This window comes from Cryptomeria japonica, chromosome 10 (genome assembly GCF_030272615.1).
Source record: "Cryptomeria japonica chromosome 10, Sugi_1.0, whole genome shotgun sequence".
In the NCBI taxonomy this organism is placed as follows: Eukaryota; Viridiplantae; Streptophyta; class Pinopsida; order Cupressales; family Cupressaceae; genus Cryptomeria; species Cryptomeria japonica.
In genome coordinates, this window is record NC_081414.1 from 234,858,184 (window position 1) to 234,878,360 (window position 20,177).

The 20,177-nt window shown below is 30.8% G+C and overlaps 2 protein-coding genes across 2 annotated transcripts; one reads left to right on the plus strand and one right to left on the minus strand.

Moving 5' to 3' along the window:
* The first annotated feature begins 6,603 nt into the window (after window positions 1-6,603).
* On the plus strand, window positions 6,604-9,315 carry LOC131077782 (aquaporin TIP4-1). The gene is made up of 3 exons (XM_058015331.2): window positions 6,604-6,934; window positions 8,401-8,648; window positions 8,752-9,315. The coding sequence occupies exons 1-3, from the start codon at window positions 6,805-6,807 to the stop codon at window positions 9,121-9,123; spliced, it is 750 nt and encodes a 249-aa protein (XP_057871314.2). The 5' UTR covers window positions 6,604-6,804; the 3' UTR covers window positions 9,124-9,315.
* Window positions 9,316-18,639: 9,324 nt separating this feature from the next.
* Window positions 18,640-19,949, minus strand: LOC131077775 (probable aquaporin TIP4-3). The gene is made up of 3 exons (XM_058015326.2): window positions 19,677-19,949; window positions 19,141-19,394; window positions 18,640-19,033 (listed from the first exon to the last, which is right to left on the minus strand). The coding sequence occupies exons 1-3, from the start codon at window positions 19,786-19,788 to the stop codon at window positions 18,884-18,886; spliced, it is 516 nt and encodes a 171-aa protein (XP_057871309.1). The 5' UTR covers window positions 19,789-19,949; the 3' UTR covers window positions 18,640-18,883.
* Window positions 19,950-20,177: the final 228 nt, after the last annotated feature.

The following is a 20,177-nucleotide window of genomic DNA, read 5'->3' on the forward strand; positions in this document are numbered from 1 at the left end:
CAATTTCAATATGTAAGTTTGAAACTAAACTATCACTAATAGTTGTAATAAATTTCTAAGATAATTATTAAATATCAGACCTTCTTATTTCTTTTTGTTGTTTCAAATTTTAAGATTTGTACATTGAAAAATTGAATATTGTGTAATTGAATCTAATGAAAAAATTTATAGGTTAAAATACATAATGTGCATTTCAATCAAAGAGTGCACCCATTGCTTATACATGATAGTGACACTTTAAATGATTAATTAATTATATTTCTTGTTAATTAAATAAATCATTTATCAATAATTAAAAATTTAATATGCAAACAAATATACAAATTTTATACCCTTTTATCTTATTCATATTTTAATTTGTCTAAATTTTAGGAATTGTGCATTAGCAAAATAAATGTTTTGTGATAGATTTTTGATAAAATTATAATAATGGACTAGGGATGGGGTTTATTTTTCATGAGCTCATTAGAACTTGTATCCATGGTTGAGGGGAAACATCGTGCTATGAGAGAAAAAACATGTTTTCTTTGTAGTCATAGTAACAAGCCTTTTCCATGCAACAAAAGGTTAAAACACCACATCTCATCTATTTTAGTTAAAATACCTATGTTGATGTAGGTAGTCATTTCCCCTCATAGTGGGATGTTATATTATAATACCATCAAATTTAATAAAATCTCACTTTCTTGAAACCAAGTCATAAAAAATATGAACATGAATAAGAATTATTTTACACCCACATATTCATGTTTGCCACCCTACCTATTCAATTAATACTTATAAAAGAGACTCAAACCATATTGTGAGGTTGACTACCTTGACCAAATGTTGGACAAGCCATTAGTAGTAGATATGCAACCCTTGGGGGGAAAAATAATAGATTAGATGGTCTCTCCATTTTTTACATAAATTTTTGAACCTTATCATTAGTTGTCTAGGATTGGGAAGGATAACTTATAAGGCCCTACTACCTATCTTGCCCTATAATAACTATAGTCATAGGGGAAATAGTTATTATCCAAATAAAATTACATGTGTAAGTAATCATATCATGATTTTATTAAAACATGTCATGATGAAATTCCACTTATGTTGATGGAACCTACAATTTTCAACTCTTTTGCTTTCTATTATCTTCTAACAAAAAACACACATGATCAAAGTTTAATTCTTTTTTAATTTGTTTGTGCCATATGATCAATTAAGAGAACCATTATTTTAAAAACAAATATTCTCTTATATAATATTATTCCTTGTATCTTTTTCATGAATATGAGATCCCACCAACATGGTTTTTAGTATAGAATACATCTACACATGAGCCTCTTTTTAATGATGATTCTTAGGCCTTCTCCTAATTCTTCCCCACTTGCTCTTTCTTTGCATGTCTTTTCCTTTATTTCTCTTGAAGTTTCCATCTATGAGAATTCCAACCTCTTCCCTTTCTTTTTGTTTTCTTCCATTTATTGTCTATACAACTATTATCACATTGTGTGTGCCTATGTCCACACACACACACACACGCATGCATGCATGGGGTTGTGTGCATGTGTATATGTATGTATGTATGTATGCATGCATGCATGTATGTATATGTATATATGTGCATATGTATGTATATACATACATACATAGATATGCACATATATACATAGATACATACATATACATATACATATACATATACATATACATATACATATACATATACATGTTTATGTAATGTGTGTGTGTATACTTGCACCCAATCACTCATTGTTGTTTTGTTTTTTATTTTATATATTATTTTTTTAAAGCATAAATTTATTTGTTAGCTTATTATTTGTTCTTTGTTTCATGCATGTGTGATGTTGGGGTTTGAAGCATAAATGAACTATTGTTTTTTATGGTAGCAATGACATAAATACAATACAAAAATAGAGAAAAAATAACAAGAGTGTGAAGACAATCAAGAGGGAAGATGAATTGTCTTTATGCTCCTCCAAAAGATACCATTGAAAATATCTCCTTACAATTGTACCTTTGATTCAAGCCCTAATAGAAAGTGAGCTCAAATTGTTAATGTTGAGTCCTTGAGCCCCCATTATAGAGGATAGGGGGCTATGATGCATTTGTTGGAAATTAATACTACTTGCTAGAGTGTTTAAATAGTTGATCAAGTGTGTTGAGTTACATGAGTTATTCACAACCAAGGTCAACAATGAATTGGAATAAAGAACTTAGGTTAATAGTTGGTGTAAGAAATTAGTAAAACATAATTAAATTTTAAATTTATATAAATAAAATATATTTAAAAACATACAACACAAATCCATGATTCTTGACTTCTTTTCTAAAGAATTGGGACTTTCACCTACCATTTCTAGTTTCTCAAAATTTTGTAAATCCTTTTCAACAAATCTAATTATTTCATATCTTAGCTACCACAATAGAATATCCCACATCTAGAACATCTTGATTTTTTTCCAACATCATATATTTTTTAGAAAAATTAATGATTTAAGCCTTGAGAGGTTCTATTTACAGTATTTTAATTGAAGAGGTTTAGATCAAACCACCTTGGGCAGAACCCTGTAACCTTAAATCATATCTGAAATGGAATCTCCTCTCCACCTATCAAATGTTGACAAAAAAACAACTTTCTCTTTACCTTTTGGGGGATCAAATGAAACCATTTAGAAATCATGTTTTGTAAGTATGTGGCCATTATTATTAGGTTTCTAAAAGCTATAATTTTAAATATATTTAATTAAATTATTATATTTATTTTTTTATTTTTTGTGAATGGGAGATTTTAAATTGAATACCGAGGTCTTTATTGCACAAACATGAAAATATAGGAAAAGAGAGAAAAAAATTCTAAAAAAATTGTGTTATAGGTATTGATGTCCCTATTTCAACAAAAAAGAAAATAAAGTTAATTCAGATGCATACAAAAAAAATATGATACTAAATGAACCTAAATCTGAATTGTAGTTAATCTCGCTTCAAAATGTTATAAAAAAATTATGCTACAATAAATTATGAAAACATATATGTCCCCTAGATATTGGTGTTGTAAATATATGGTTACAATTTTTTTTATAAATTTATCAAATTTCTATAGATAGATGTTACTTTCTAAAAATACTATTAACTATAAAAAATTAAGTTATTAAAAGTTACATAAAAAATTATAAATTATTCCTTAATTTTTTTTTAAATGCATATTTATAGTCTACAAACAAAATATAAAAAATCATTAGTTCACATCATCTTCAAATTCTTAATGGTTTAGCTACTATAGGTATTTGAAAGTAAAATTTTGGTGAAAAATGTTGATTTAAATGTCCTATTTTGGCAAAAAACAAGGACATAGTATTGTGGGCTAATCCTTCCACATATGACATGTGTGTCTCCTATAAATTTTTACTACAACTTCTAAAAGAATCCTCACTAATTGCCAACTATAGTGGCTAGTAGAAGGGTTGTGCTAACTACAATGCACATTGCCAAATCCAAACAAGTAATTAATAAAATTATTCACATTCTAATTTCATCTAATACAGTAAGTGTAAACCACAACAAATTGCACACAAACCCCACAAACAGTTAGAATAATTGATGACAATAATAATTTGAGCATTTTAGAAGAAATGAGAGCTTTGGACTAGGTTATGTACATCCATTAAAACATGAAGCATAGAGGAATTTCATCAAACGTAGTTATCTCTACCTTAATAGACACATATGAAAAATGTAGAAGCATGCATAAGGCATGTGATTCATTGAGAAATAGATAAATCCATATTAGATAACCTTTTCCAACATCCTTGCAACCTTTGTAAAAATGGGATCTTTGGAGGAAAATGCCATGATTGTAGGCTATGTTAAACACGGATTTGTTGAAAATTTCTTATGCCATGATTCGTAGGATATGTTCAAAATTCTCCAACATTTTCCTAGAATGCCTCAAAAAGACGTGGTCCAATGAATTACAATAATTTCTAGATATGAACAAAATGAATTTGTTGAGAACTTAAAAAAAAAATTAAGAAAAAATGAATTAAAAGGTGTAAACAAGACTCAAGAACCTTTTCCAACATCTTCCTTGCTTATTCCAAAATTGGAGCTTTATAACAAGGTTTGGACATCCATCAAAGCTTAATGGAAGAATAATTTTCATTAAACATTATAGTTGGAATTACCATGGAAGACATTTATGCAGAATATGGAACCAAATGCAAGGCACATGAATTGTAACATAATGGCTCAAGAAATTCATTAAAGAGTTCAATTTATGCATAAATTCACTCTTGAACTTTTCATAGCATCCTACTTGCCTCTACAATTGAATTTAAAATTGTTGAGAAAAATGGAGATCTAATAGACTTCTAAGAAATACTTAATTGGGGTTTGAAATTGTAAAAGAAAGAAGGATCTTCCCTAACAAAAAGATTGATTTTTATTGTCATGGATAGGGAAACCCTTGTAAGGCAATTCCCACTCACCATTTCATGTTTGAGTGCCATGTTGAAAGAACTCCATGTATCATTATGCTTGTGTGTTCTATGGTAGGGCTTACATCCCAAAAATTACCCAAATACAAGCACAATTCTTTGCCATTTGATCTAGTTAGTTTGAAAGACAAATGGTAGACCTAAATTGTTAATGGGAATTTTGACCTTTACTAATAGCTTCAACTTTCTCTCAACTTCAAAGAAGCTTTCATGGTTGATATATTATGATGTCAAATGCTCCTACAAACACAATAAATACTATGTTAAATTCTATATCTCATAAGATACATATTAGAACACAACAAAATAAAATTGTGTGAAACATCACTTAATTTCAATATTAACAACTTTAAAAATAATTTTTTTTCTTTTTTCTTTTCATACTATTTCCCTTCATACCCACTAATTTCTTACAAACCAAATTAAATTTTTTTTTAAAAAGCTATAAAATAAATAAATAATCTAATTTTTAACTGACGTGGTTTTTGAGAAACAAACACAATGAAGACTTTAATATTCCTTCACTAAAAAACTATAAAATATTTATTTGAAAATAACTAGATACAAATATGATTTAATTAATTATAATAAATTAACTTGATAATGTAAGCGAAAACTTTAAAGCCAAATAAATTCATATTCTTTCATTCATATATTAATTGACAAGAGCAAAATACTCACGCGTGCGTTGTACAGATAATCAGTCCCATAATTTACTGGGATTTAAAATCTTCTGAGCACAAACGACAAATTCCAAAGTTATTGCTAAACTAAAATATGCCGAAAATTTTAATTATGAAATACCCAACCTAGAGCATGGGAGACAGTCGGCACTCTTTAAAAAAATAATTCACAAATTCTTTATAATTTCAAGTCTCATAAGCACAAACCACAAATTCCCAACTCATCGCTCCACTCTTTATAAACAGGGTCGAAGCTATTCTGGTTCCAAAACAGATCTTTCATACAGCGTGATAGCGACATGCTAGTCAATCGCAGATGTTTAAAATGCACAACTAACACGCATGTTAGTCAATCCGTACTGCCGTTTTGGAGCCAGAATAGACACATCCAACAGAAAGAGTGCCGTTTTGGAACCAGAATAGATGCGTCCAACAGAAAGAGTGCTTTTTAAAAAAATGGTATTTTTAATTTGAAGGCCCAAATAGAAAAAAATTGAACTTGAGGGTGGCATTTTGTTACGTTAAAAAAATGGTATTTTTAATTTGACGGCACAAATAGAAAAAAATTGAACTTGAGGGTGGCATTTTGTTATGTTAAAAAAATGGTATTTTTAATTTGACGGCACAAATAGAAAAAAATTGAACTTGAAGGTGGCATTTTGTTACGTTAAAAAAATGGTATTTTTAATTTGACGGCACAAATAGAAAAAAATTGAACTCGAGGGTGGCATTTTGTTACGTTAATGTTAACGGAATTGGTAGATGAATCGGACGGACAACGACAAAGTCGATACGTACAAGTTCGAGGCCGTTGTGAATCCTTGTTAGTTTTTCATAATAAAAGAGTTGATATGGAGGAAAAATTGAATATTGTTAAAGATGAGATTTCTGATCTATTAATCTAGTGAAGATCATTTAAATTTATTCATTTATTGTCATTAAATTTCATTTATTGTTATTAAAATTCATTCATTCACTCATTTATTGCATGGTATGCTATATATGATGATGTATTAGACATACCATTTTGTTGCATAGCCAATTCGGTCAAATGTGTATCCAGAATGGTCGAGAGAGAGTACGGGCATTGGATTTTCCATAACCATTGACTTGTTTAAATTGTACTATTTTACACAATCATGATCTCCACAGCCACCTATCTTACATCATAATGAGGTGGAAATGGCACTGAAATGCTACACCAATTTTCACCATACGCCTCGTACCTTTCATAGCCAGACAAGGCGCACGCTGCGCACCAAAAGTGGAACCAATCAATAATATTTGAAGAAAATAATGGAGTGATGATGATCCCACATGGAAAGATTCCTCACACACCAATAATTCATGTGCTATGGTAGGTAATGACTCAACCAGGAGAACCTGTGACTCTAATTCTCTATTTAATCGTCTCTCCACATTCCATTTCTGTGCTTAATTAACTCATCATTTGATTGAGAGAGGCAGAGATAGATTTTTGGTCATGGCTAACAGAGAAAGCTCTGTATAAGAGGGTTTTTTTGTCAGTTGAACTTACTTCAAGGAAGCCTAAAATCCTGTCCTTTTGAATTCAATCCTGTGACCCTTGTGATTCGATCACAAGACCTCTGACCTGTTCTAAGATGGGGATCAAGATTGCAATAGGCAATGGGCAGGAGCTGTGCCGCCCGGACTGTGTGAAAGCAGTATTAGCAGAAGTGATATTGACTTTCTTGTTTGTGTTTGCAGGGGTTGGATCTGCCATGGCAACGGGTTAGAAACCACAACTCAATCTTATTTTATATGTTTTTTGGGTAGGGACAGGTAAAGAGCCAGCATGTTGTGTTCAATGTGTTGGGTCATTTATGTGGGATTCAGGTTTTGGAGTAAAGGATCAGTGCTCAACATGTTGATTCTTTTAAGGTTTGTCACTGAGCACAAAAGGTCTGTTCTTTATTGGAGAACCTGGATTCCACATAAATGATCAGCATGTGGTGTACAATATGCCATCATATTAAGAAATAAACAATTGATATGATGGTTAAATTTTAGAAGTTAAAGATAGTTTCTTTTAATCTAAAGTAACAAAGTAGTTTATTTTTAAATCATATTTGATATCTTATTAGAAAACTTAAATCTTATATAAACAATTAATATCTACAGAAACAAAAATGAATATAACATACCTAGTCTTTAAGATCTTCCTAACAAAATTTGTTGGCTTTCTATCTAGGTTGGGATGGGTGGTAGTTCTCTAAGCCGTTCCCATCCCAACCTAAATAAAGAGTCCATTTGGTTTATAAGCTGGCTCCTATCTGGATTGACATGTGTGCTCAACATGTTGGTTCTTTAAGCTGTTTCCATCCCAACCCAAATAAAAAGTCAATTTTGTTTATATGTTGGTTCTTTATCTAGATTGAAATGGATGATCAACATGCTGATTCTTTAAATTGTTCCCATCCCAACCCAAATAAAGAGTCAATTTTGTTTATATGGTGGTTTCCTATCTAGATTGAAATGGGTGCTCAACATGCTGGTTCTTTAAGTTGTTCCCATCCCAACCTAAATAAAGAGTCAATTTTATTTATATGTTGGTTCTCTATCTAGATTAAAATGGGTGCTCAACATGTTGGTTCTTTAAGTTGTTCCCATCCCAATCCAATCCAAATAAAGAGTCAATTGTTTATATGTTGGCTCTCTATCTAGATTGAAATGGGTGCTCAACATGTTGATTTTTAAGCCATTACCATCCCAACCCAAATAAGAGTCAATTTTGTTTATATGCTGGCTCTCTATCTAGATTGAAATGGGTGCTTAACATGCTGACTCTTTAAGTTGTTCCAATCCTAATCTAAATAAAGGGTCAATTCCGTTTATATGATGCTCTTTATCTAAAATACGATGGATGCTCAACATGCTGATTTTTAAGTGTTCTCATCCCAGCCTAAATAAAAGTCAACTTAATTGACTCTCTATCCGCATAAAATGAATGTTTGACATGCTGATTCTTTAAGCCATTCCCATCTCAACCCAAATAATGAGCCAGCATCTACCTGGGACCCAGGTTTTCCAGTAAAGAACAGGAACGTTGTGTTCAACGTGCTAGTACTTTATAAACCCTTGCATCCATGCCCAAAGAGAGACGAAATCCAAATCTGTAGTCTTATTTCCCAAGTTTCATATTGCCGTTTTCTAAGAAAATCGGGAGTTTAACAGAGAATGAACTTGATGTGTTGCAGACAAGCTGGCGTTTGAAGGGTCCTCGCTACTAGGCTTAACAGTGGTGGCCTTGACCCACGCTTTTGTAGTCTATGCAATGGTTTCTGCGGGTTTTAACATCTCAGGAGGACACATCAACCCGGCGGTCACATTGGGCTTAGCAGTAGGAGGCCACATCACCATTTTTAAGTCAGTTCTCTACTGGATTGCACAGTGCCTGGGCTCTGCAATTGCCTGCTACTTGCTCGTTTTTCTCACTGGTGGCATGGTAAGCAGCCCAAAACAAAATCCTTTTTCTGCTAAGAAAATCCCCATTCTTGGGTGAAAGAATTGATGAAAATCTTACGTCTTTGTTTTGTTTTGTTTTGAAGGTAACACCTGTGCACGCATTGGCATCAGGCGTGACATACTTCCAAGGGGTGATATGGGAGATTGTGTTGACATTCTCATTGCTGTTCACAGTGTACGCAACGGCAGTGGATCCAAAGAAGGGAAGTGTGGGGCCTACTGCACCACTGTGTATCGGATTGGTAGTGTTTGCCAATATTATTGCAGGAGGGCCATTCTCAGGGGCTTCCATGAATCCTGCTCGCTCATTTGGCCCCGCTTTGGCCAGTGGAGATTGGAGAGAACACTGGGTCTTCTGGGTCGGTCCTCTCATCGGTGGTGGTCTAGCTGGTTTTGTTTACGAGGGTATCTTTCTCACTGATAACTATTCCAGAGTCCCTGATCTGGAGGGATAAAAGAAGCAAAGTGGATGGATCCGCTGTATTAAACTCTTGATAGTTGTTTTTAGTTTTCTTAGTTTAGAATTGTGAGCCACTGCACTCAGGTTGATGAATCCCCCCTTTCCCCTTCTTTCTGTGTAAATTTCTGGACTATTGTGAAGAATCTTTCTTTAATATTCAAGTGTGTTCATAACTTCATGGTATTAATTTACTGTTTTTAGCTCTGCACTATAAGAATGTTAATGGAATATAATAAAAATTAAATCAGATAAAAGTGGTAGTTTTAAATTTGTAGTGTCTGTTATAAGGGCCTCCATTGTATTTTAATTGTTGCTTTAGAAAAAGATACACCTTGACATTACACTCTGACTGAAGCTGATCCAGATCGCTGGGCTAACCGATTCTTATAATTAAAAAATAAAAATAAATTTTATAATAATAATTGCGGTTGTTTTTTAGATGTTTTAGAAGTGGTTGGTGTCTTGGAAAATTCATATGACCGTCGTTTTGTTTGTTTTTAGTCATGGTAAATTCATAGATTTTTATTATCAACATGCCCAAATTTCGAATAAAATATGTGGCAACTTTCGTGTAGACATTTTAATGTTTTCAGAGGAATAATACAGTGTAAATGATAAACAAATCATTTGTTGTTCATAATGCATTGCCTTGATTGCCTCAAATTTTTTATTATTTATTATTTACCTTTATGCATGGTTCGTTACGTTTAAATATTGTATCTGAGGTTTATATTGGATTTTTTAATCAATGTTTTTTTTTTTATGGGTATGTATCACAAATTATAATTTATTATTAAAATGTTGTAGATCATAAAGTAATTTTCATATCGATATAAACAAATTATAGTTTTTGAAATATTATTTTATTTTCTATCTGAATCAAAATCATTAAATCATTCTCCTTTAAAAAATTATATCTCTGAAATGAATGTTCATAAATAATGAAAATGCTAAAAGCATGAAGTAGAAAGACTCCATCTTATGCTAAAAGCATGGAGTAGAAAGACTCCATCTTGTCAGAGTCATTGATGAACTCAATCTCCGGGATCACCTTCAAAACCAAGATCAACCTTCTACACAAGAGCAACAAAGAGGATGAAATGCTGAAATATGGTGCAATAATAGAATAATGATATTATCACACTCCAAAAGATACAATATGGATCAACACTTCCTTGTACTGACTGAGATGATATGAACTCATTCGAGTTAGCTCTGAATTAGCTCATAAGGGAGAGGTGAGTGCTGATTATATAAAAAAATGTGGACACATAATTTTAAGAGGAATAATAACTCCCAAATAACCAAATCAGGTGGAAGTTGTTCCTACTTGGAAAATGCAAAACATGTGGCAAATCAACTCAGGTAGGGACAAACAAATGGTTATGGAGAGGTGGCAAATGAGTCCAAAAGAGGGTGTGACATTCAACAACCCAAATGTGGGTATGAATGTCACATGTAAATGTAGGACTATGCCACGCGTCCTCATATAAACCATCCTACTTGTATGCTTAATAATGTGTAGGGCAAATAAATATAAAAAAACCTACACTAACACTTCCCAACAAGAAATGGAGACAAGATAATCATTTGACTAAGAGGGTTATATAATTCATGCTACACAAAGTGAATAATAATGATATTAGCTTCTAATAGTTTAAGTAGTTCCTCCCACATAATTTCTACATTTTCTAATGTAAAATGATTCACCACTAAGTTAGGGACTCCCTTAATGTTTCTTTTTGTATTACTCTATTTGTTGAGAATTTAGGGGTTATTGTGAGAATTTGCCAAGATCTAGAGTCCAATTGATAACATAAACAAGATAGAACAAAATATGTGACAAAAATAACTTGTATTCCTATCAACTAAAGTTGACTAGTTGATTGATTGAATTGAATTTATTACATACAATGTAAATGAGTCTGCTTATAAAGGTAAGGTTGTGAGAGCACACAATCATGACATGTGGCTCAATGAGAAACAAGGGTAGGTGAGAGTAGGTAGGAGAAATAATAAAGTATTCCACAAGAGGTTGATCACCCACTGAAGGTGGAATGTAACAAGATAAGACCACAAAAGGTGGAATTTCTCCTACAAACAACTTCTCTATGTGCACACTTCCCTAAGTGTCTCATACCCAAATTACTATGAATTGCATTACCCTAAGTCAACTTAAGTAAAGTATAATTATGAGACATAATTTACACCAACAGTAATTATATTTATTAATTTTAGCAATTATTTATAACTACCAAGTCTTTGTGGGATTAGAGAAATGAGTGCTATCACATGTTTTTTTAGAGTGGGGATTCAAAATAGGAGTTTTATACTTTTGGTGGGCATTTGAAGTTATAAATATCAATGCTTTTTGTTAGATTAGAAGGGGATATATGTGAGTGTGTGTTTCTTGAATAAAAAAAGTGGCTACATATTTTGGATCATGTAAATTGCAGGTTTTTAATTGTATTTGGCAGTGTTCTCTTATAGAAAGATAACGTGATGAAAACATCAAGAAATAACCAAAAGGCAAGGCTAGCCTTACCGTTATAGCTAAATTTTCATAAATTACACCTAGTAGCCAAAAAAATATAAAGAAAAAAATACCATGCATACACAAATTAAGGGGTTCTATGTCCAATTAATGTTTCTATCACTTCCTATTAGATTTTTGCAAGAATTTCAATGATTCAATTAACCAATTCATTCTCTTCTTCTCTTGATAAGGCTTCCTTGGCTTTCCTTGAGGATCCATTTTTTACTACTTGAGTTTTCACACTCAAGTATTCCTTCTCTCTTTTCAAATGCTCCAACATAATAGTTATGCTAGCAACACTAATTTTAACAATGACTTTTCTTATGGGGATCGGGTTGTTTAGCCCATCTTATTGTTTCTTTTTCTCCCCATTTTCTTAGTCCAAATGATTCTCCACTAAAACCATTTTATTAAAAATCTTATCCAATTTACTTGATTCACAAGGATTCCTTGCAATAAGTATGTTGTTTTATATCATTAATATTCATGCTAAGGACATTGATTCTAGAATTAGTGTCCTTGTTGTGCTTGATAAATTGGCTCACCAAACCCTTAATCAAGTTGATCTCTTGTTTTATTAAATTTAAATTAGCTTGAGAAACCAAGATTAGCTACACTTTGACCTTTCATTTACCCTTCTTAATAGATAAGTTTGCATTAGAGGATAAATTAAACTTATTTCTAGTCTTCTAACTGACAAAATTGGAATCACTCTTTCCCTTTAGGCTGCTAGATTGAAGACATTTTCTTGATAAATATCAAAGTTTCTAATCTCAACCTTTTCATAAAATTCAACACTATGATCTTCCTCATGTAGAAAAATGGGGTATTCATGGCTTTACTAACACCCTTCTGAACACTACCTTAACAATAAATTTTAATTGACACACCCTTTCCTTTTTTAGCCACACATTTAATAGAAACAAGGGAAGCATTAGGACTATCCCACTTCCCAGCTAAATAAAGAATCACTTATTTAAAGGAAACCCCTTTAACCCTTAAAATTATATGAATCAAACACAAAGTAGGATCACAAGAGGGATAAAACTCAACAAAAGTATTATTGCCAACCAAAGTTAACCACAAGAACATCTATATTGGCCTTCTTATTCTTATCATTTGATGGGAACTTAATTTTGATATCTAGTTCGAGGGATTTTAGATTTGGCCCAAATAGGAGATTCTCTCAAGAAAATAAGGACATGATATAAATTGCGCATCATTATAGAAATTTTATTTACATGGCCTTTTAACCCTTGGCAGTATTGTGATTTTCTATTGTAAATATTCTTATATATTGCATTTATATTGTTTGTGATGTTCTATTGTATATATACTCATATATTGCATTTAAATTATTATTTTAAAAGTCCAAGTTAATAAATGAAAATTTTTATTTTTATTTTTACTTGGTCTCAATTGATATGATACTTCTCTATTTTCTACTATTTTGAAATTATTCATATTTGGTGGCAATTCTAAAAAACAAGGTAGTTTTTGGAGTCCAAAACATATTTTAAGAGAAAGTGCTTATATCAATTTGGTATCATGTAACATCCTAAGATGATAGAAGTAGAAAATTTGTGAGAAGAGTTTTGAATAATTTAGAGGGCAACTATGTCTATGAATATGAATGAAAAAATAGATCTTTTTCATGATGTGGGAAAGAAGACAACCTAGTTGGAAGAAGAAATAAGAAAAATACAAATGTATCTAAGCAAATACAATACTATCAAGAGAAGCTACAAAAAAAGAGTTTGACTTGGAGAAATTGTGAATGATATTGGAGTAGTTTAAGGTATGCAATAGTACAAAAGTAAATAAAAATAAAAATCTAGAAAAGGAATTGAAGGGTTGTAAGAAGGGAAAAAAATAGATTAAATATTCACTTTTGAGTAGAAGTAATTTTCAATAAGGAAAGACATAGAACCTTGTATAATTTAAGGAATAGGGTTTCTAGAACAAAAGTAAATCCCTTGATGAGTTGAAGAAAATATTAGAAGTCCAATACCCTTAAATGTGATTTGCAAAGAGTTTGAAAGAGAGGGGATACATTAGTGGTCCAAAGATGAAGATAATAATTGGGATGATGACGAATATGATGAATGATGAAGATGTTTTGTTGTGTTACCTTAAAGAAAGGAAAAATATTGAAGATTACAATGGGAGAGAAGAAGAGTTCAAAGACTAGACACCAAAGAGGAATATATATTCACAAGAGGTGGACCAAGATGTTTTAGAAATAAAACAAAACTACATGTTAGAGATGAATTTGTAGAAAAAATGGAGATCTTTGGGATCCCCATAAATGATGGTCTTATTGGTTTTAATTAATATAGTAGTTTCAAAAGTAACTAGAAAATACCATAATTGATGTGTATGTGTGTGTGTGTGTGTGTGTATGAGAGAGAGAGAGAGAGAGAGAGAGAGAGAGAGAGAGAGAGAGAGAGAGAGAGAGAGAGAGAGAGAGAGAGAGAGAGAGAGAGAGAGAGAGAGATGTATGTCATATCTTTTTTTGGAGAACAAATAATAATGTTTGAGGGAAGGAGAAAATATACGTATATATGTTACATAGAGAAGAATGGAGCACCTATGGGAATTTTTTATTTCATTAACTTGATTCCTACTTTTAATGGTTTATGTGTAGTGTAATGGACGCTTTGACAAGCAATGAGAAGAGACATAATATAATTTAGTGGAGGAGGACCACTAGAAGTGGATCTAAGTCCACAAGGAGTTGTGAAAAGAGAAATATGACAACTTGGTAGAGGAAGATGATTTATATGCAACAAGAGTCTAAAAGTACTAGAAGAAACAATGCAGAAGTTATAAAGGTATCTAACTTGATAGACGGGTAGTTTGTGGTTTGTTCTTCATGTCAAAATGATGGTTTTACCATCCACGCTAAAATATTCCATAGATGTTTGATGTAGTAGAGTCATAAGGTAAAAATGATCTTGCATCATCCAAAAGAAAAAAAAATAGTAGTTATTTTCTATTAAGATGATATAGGTATTTGACAAGGGCCCGAACCTTGGAACAACACAAGAAGGTCACCAAATGGGTAACTATATTTAATTATTTTATTTTAAAAATTTAATTTAAATTTAACATTTTTTTTTGGAAAAATAACTATATCTACTTTTGAAAGTTGTTTATACAACAAACTTCACATAATATAATATCATTAAGTAATTAATATTACGTGATTAATTGTTAAGCCTTCCTTACTCTAAACCCTAAAGCAAAAAAACATAATAAAAGTGTGGTAATTACCTTGTTAACCTATACATGAATTAATGAGGAAAGAAATCATTGTACAATGGTAGCAAAGGTGGAGTGTAAAGGTGTGAATTCATATGCTAACATAAGGCTTTTATTTTTTTACCTTCAATTTGACAACCATTAAGACATCAAAATGTTAATATTTAATATGAATATAATAATTAAAAATAGAAAAGAAAAGAAAGAAAAAATAGAAATTAATTTTTAAAATTAAACTATAATTTGTAAATAAATGTATAAATACAATTTTTTAAATTATATAATTAATCAAAAATATTGAAAATAAATAAAAATAAAATTTTAAAAATGAATCTATTGTTTCATAGTTAAAAATTTATCAACAAAAATCTAAAAAATATTAATAGATCTATAGAAAAAATATTTTTTATATTTTGTAAAATAATATTAGTAAATAAAATAGTTTCAAATAAAATAAAATAGATTGAAATTGATATCTCTTTACATTTTTTTTTAGAAGTGTTTAAAATATCTATACCAATTATATAATATATTAATAATAATAAACTAAAGATGTATAATTTTCTGTATATGATAATTCTTTAAGTAAATAAAATAATCTAAACTTCTTCCTATATAATCTTTTATAAATAAAATATTTTTCAAAAAATAAAATAATTTTAAGTAATTTTTTTTTAAATTAAACTAAATTAAATTGTGTCTTAGCATTTTTTAAAGCTTTTTTATACTCTATGTAATGAAATAAATATTAATATTAATAACCTACCTAACTTGTGGGTGGATTTCTTGTCGATTCATGGAGTATGGTCAAATTAAAAGTTTTTGTGTGGGACTTGTAAAAAACATCAAAACCAACTAATTAATGCATCTCTCATACAACTTTGGTGCAGATGCAACCGTGTTATGCAAAGGGTCTCACTTTCGCTGTGTTCTTGGTATTCAACATGCATATTTTAATATTATTTTTTTTAATCTAAAAATAGAATTTAATGAATGCATAAGTATTCTCTCTTGGTAGTAACTAACAAATAATATACTAATGGTTTATGATGTTTAAGATATATTATATTATGTAAAAATAAATAAATATTTTATTATTATTTTTTAACTTAGTTTTATTCATTTTTTCTTTTAGGCATTCAATTAACTAATTTTGATTTATTTAATGTTAATTAAATTTTCAATTTTTTTTTCTCTTTCATGTCTTAAAATTAATCATATCTTCATTTTCACCTCATCAATTTTTCTATCTCGATCACAAGGAGTTAACTTCGTAATTATCTTAGTCTAATATCATTAATTATGGAGGATTGAAAGTATCCTTATATAAAGTCCACTTTTTTTTTCGATAAGGATAAAAAAGAATATAAAATAAAAATATAATAATACTAATTTGGTAATATAAAAATTAATAATATATTAAAACATAATAATATAATCATATCTTAATAATAATTTAATATTAATTACAAGGTAAGTGCACAAAGATGGGAGACCAAAAAGAAATCTTAAGAATTTTTTTGAATGTTTAATAATTCTAGTTTTGATTAATAATTCTTGTTCTAATTAATAATTCTAGTTCAACTCTAGAAGTTAGGATAATAAATTAGCTAGAAAATTAAATGGTGCAATTATAGTTCATTGAGCTTATTGATGATTCAATCATTAAGGATTTAACAATATCTAGAGTGTTGAAATTGTAACTTAAGATAATCAATTTAATACAATTTAGATTTTTTCATCAAATTAAGTTACTAGAATGAATTGTTACGTGATGGCTTAATCCTAAATGTGAAATTTTAAATTGATGTCTAATTTTTAATAATAAATTCATTATTTTTTACAAGTTGGAAATGCAAGTCTTAAAAATAATTCTCAAAGAAAAGATAAAAGCTAGGGAAATAATATTTGTTATAAATTTTTTTATCAAATGTAATTGTACCTTATAATATTATGTTATTATAATATAATTTTTTTATTAAAGAGATAAGTTACTATTAGTATTGTTGATTTTCATTGTAAATGTTTATCCTCCACAAAAATCTAAAAAAATGTTTTGGGTAAAGCACTTAAATGTTTCTACCATGTATTTATGAGCATGATAGTTTTAAAAATATTTAAAGACAAAAAATATATAAAATTAGGAATAGATTAACATAATAAGCATTATTTACATTTCGATAAGATTAAACAAATTAAGCTATGAAAATATAGGAAGGTATATATATATATTCAATGAATGGTTATTTAGACACAAGAACAACATGTTGAAGAGAAAATTTTGTTTCGTGAAAGATATAAGTCGACTTTTAGTTTATCACAGTCAAAGTGACTATATATTTCAAAAAGGATTGATAGGCATTGGCACCTCCCTTAATATATTCATTTTTTAAAAATTCTTTGACAACAAAAGTGCTAGACTTCATTGGTAACACTTTGAAGAGTTATGAAACTCATTTAGAAAGCTTGACATTGTGCTCAATTCAAAGATTGCTTAGTTGTACCTTGAAAATTGAATTCAACCCACAACTTATGCCAATCATTTTAGTTACTCTGGAAGCCAATATCAGCTCTCTTTTAAAATGATGCAAACTTGACAATCCATAAAGCTTTAAAATTATTGTATTAGAAATATAGTGTCTCAACCTTTAATAATTCCTAGCATGATTATTTATTTATTTTCCTTTGTAATTATGTATGTGTATCTAATGATGTCATTTTATGGGCCTCATTTGTTGAAGTTAACTCAACTCAATGATAAATTTGAAAATGTAAAGTTGTTGTGATAAGTGTGAGTTGTGTTTTGCATGTGCACGTGCTTTACAACTTGTTCTTTGCATGCTGCATGCAAGGAGGTGTTGTGCAAGCAATGTGAAGTTTTGCATACATACAATGTTGGAGATTATGTCATATGGCCTTTTCTAAGCATATTCTTTAAGAGCTTCCTTACTTGCATTTATAAACTCTATAAATATAGGTTTTGGGATTGATATTCTATTGATATTATTTGAAGGACTCTTATATTACCAGAATTATTCTAGAATTCAACACTTGTGTACTCTTGGAAGAAACTTGTTCTAAGTGCATGTAAATTAACTCTATAATATAGGTTATGGGTTTGATATTCTATTGAGATTATTTCTAGTACTATTGTAGTACCCGAATTATTCTAGAATTCAACACTTGTGTACTCTTAGAAGAAACTTGCTCTAAGTGTATGTATACAAATTGTTTATTATAATACATTGTGCATGTCTATAGAGTGGGGGTTTTCTCCTAAAGGGTTCTCGTATAGACCTTGTGTTGTGAACATTTATCTCCATTGATGTTTTATATTTCCTGTAGTATGCATCCTCTTCATAGTAATTATTTAAGGGTTTCAAAACTTGCACAATCTTTCCTCAATAGATTGGTGTAGGAAGTTTTCACACACCTTACTTTCCTATTTTTTGAGAGATTGACAATTGATAGACTAAAAATATAGATTATCCAAAATAAAAATTATCAATGTCAAACATTCAATATTAATTTTGATAAAAAATAAAGACAAAATTCCTAACTATCATTTTAAACTTATAATACTTGAATCAAGTTTGACTGGCGTGACAAATAAGTGAATGAATTATTTCAAAAAAAGATTAATTATGTTCTTCCAATTATTTAACAATTGTGTGACTTACATAATTATGTTCTCTCAATTATTGAACAATTGAACTTGTCAAACCCTACCAGACTCATTTCACTTTGAGGGAGATTGCTGGTATAGAAAAACACTTGATTGATAATAGTGAATGAATGAATAAAAGATTTTAATGACTTTTACCAGACAACAGAAAAATTACATTCTTAATTTGTCTTCATACTCTTTTCCATGTTTGGACCTCCTCCTATTAAATTTGACAAAGAAGATGGCCCTCTAATTGATTTTTATCTTCCTCAAATAACTGAAATAAAATCATCCAGGCTGCCGGCCATGAGAGGACCTTCTGAGTGCTCCTTGCGCTTTCCGCTGGGCAAGCCGAGTCCAAAAGAGCGAAGAGGATTCATAAAAGCTCCCAATTGTGAACACTCTCACGCCCAACACCATTGCTTGCGCAGGTGTTACCTTCGTACGACATAAAAACCAACACCAAGAAAAAAACACGACTAATATGAACTCTTTCCTACAAAGTTATGGACTTTTTTAGCAGAAAAAGATTTTGATCTGCTTACCAGGTAGCCGGTGAGAAAAACAAGAAAGTAGCAGGCGATTCCCGCGCCCAGGAACTGTGCAATCCCGTAGAGAAGCGACCTGAAGATGGTGATGTGCCCGAACATCGCTAAGCCCAATGTGACCAACGGGTTTAGGTGTGCTCCTGAGATGTTAAAAGCCGCTGAAATCAATGCAAACAGTAGAAAAGTGTGGATCAAGACCAAGGCCACTACTCTTGAGCCTGTTGCCGACGGCTCTTCCACCGGCAGCTTCTCTGCAACAGAGAAATTTTTTTAGACTGGAACCCCTATAAACTGTTTCTCTTTCTTATATACAACACTGTTGTAGTGCATTGGATAAACTTTTTAAGGTGATTTTCATTCAACAGATCTTTCGATATCACATGAGTTGAAGGAAACTTGACCTTGTGACCTCATGCTTCATCAATTGAAATAGACTCCAACCCAGCAAATAAAACTTATTATCATTTAAACCCCAATTTTCTTAAATAGCAGAAATATAAAATATAAAATGAGATGAAGTTGAAGATTCTAACCCATTGTTATGGCAGATCCAAGCCCTGAAAACACAAACAAGAAAGTCCATAACAATTCTGCTAATACTGCTTTCACAAGCTCCTCTCTGTTGCCTACTGGAGTCTTCCCCATCTCAGGCGACCAAATCAGGAAGGTCGCAGGGTCGAAATCGAAGGCTTAGGATTTTGGGCTTCGTTGAAGTAACTTAAACTCAATAACGATCTCTTCTACAGAGATATCTCTATTGCCCATGACTCAAAATCTTTATCTGTTTCCCTCAATTGAAAAAACAGTTTTTTGTGCACATAAATGGAGTTCGGAGAGGAATACATAGAGAATTAGATCCACGGGCTACACATGAATTATTGGGGCGAGAGGAATCTTTCGATGTAACGATCATCATTTTTTTTTAAGTCTTATTGATTAGTTCACCGTTTGGTCTGCAGCGTGCGCCTGTCTGCCTGTAAAAGGAAATGTTGACGTGTACAGTGAAATGCAATATTGACATTTATACTATTTCA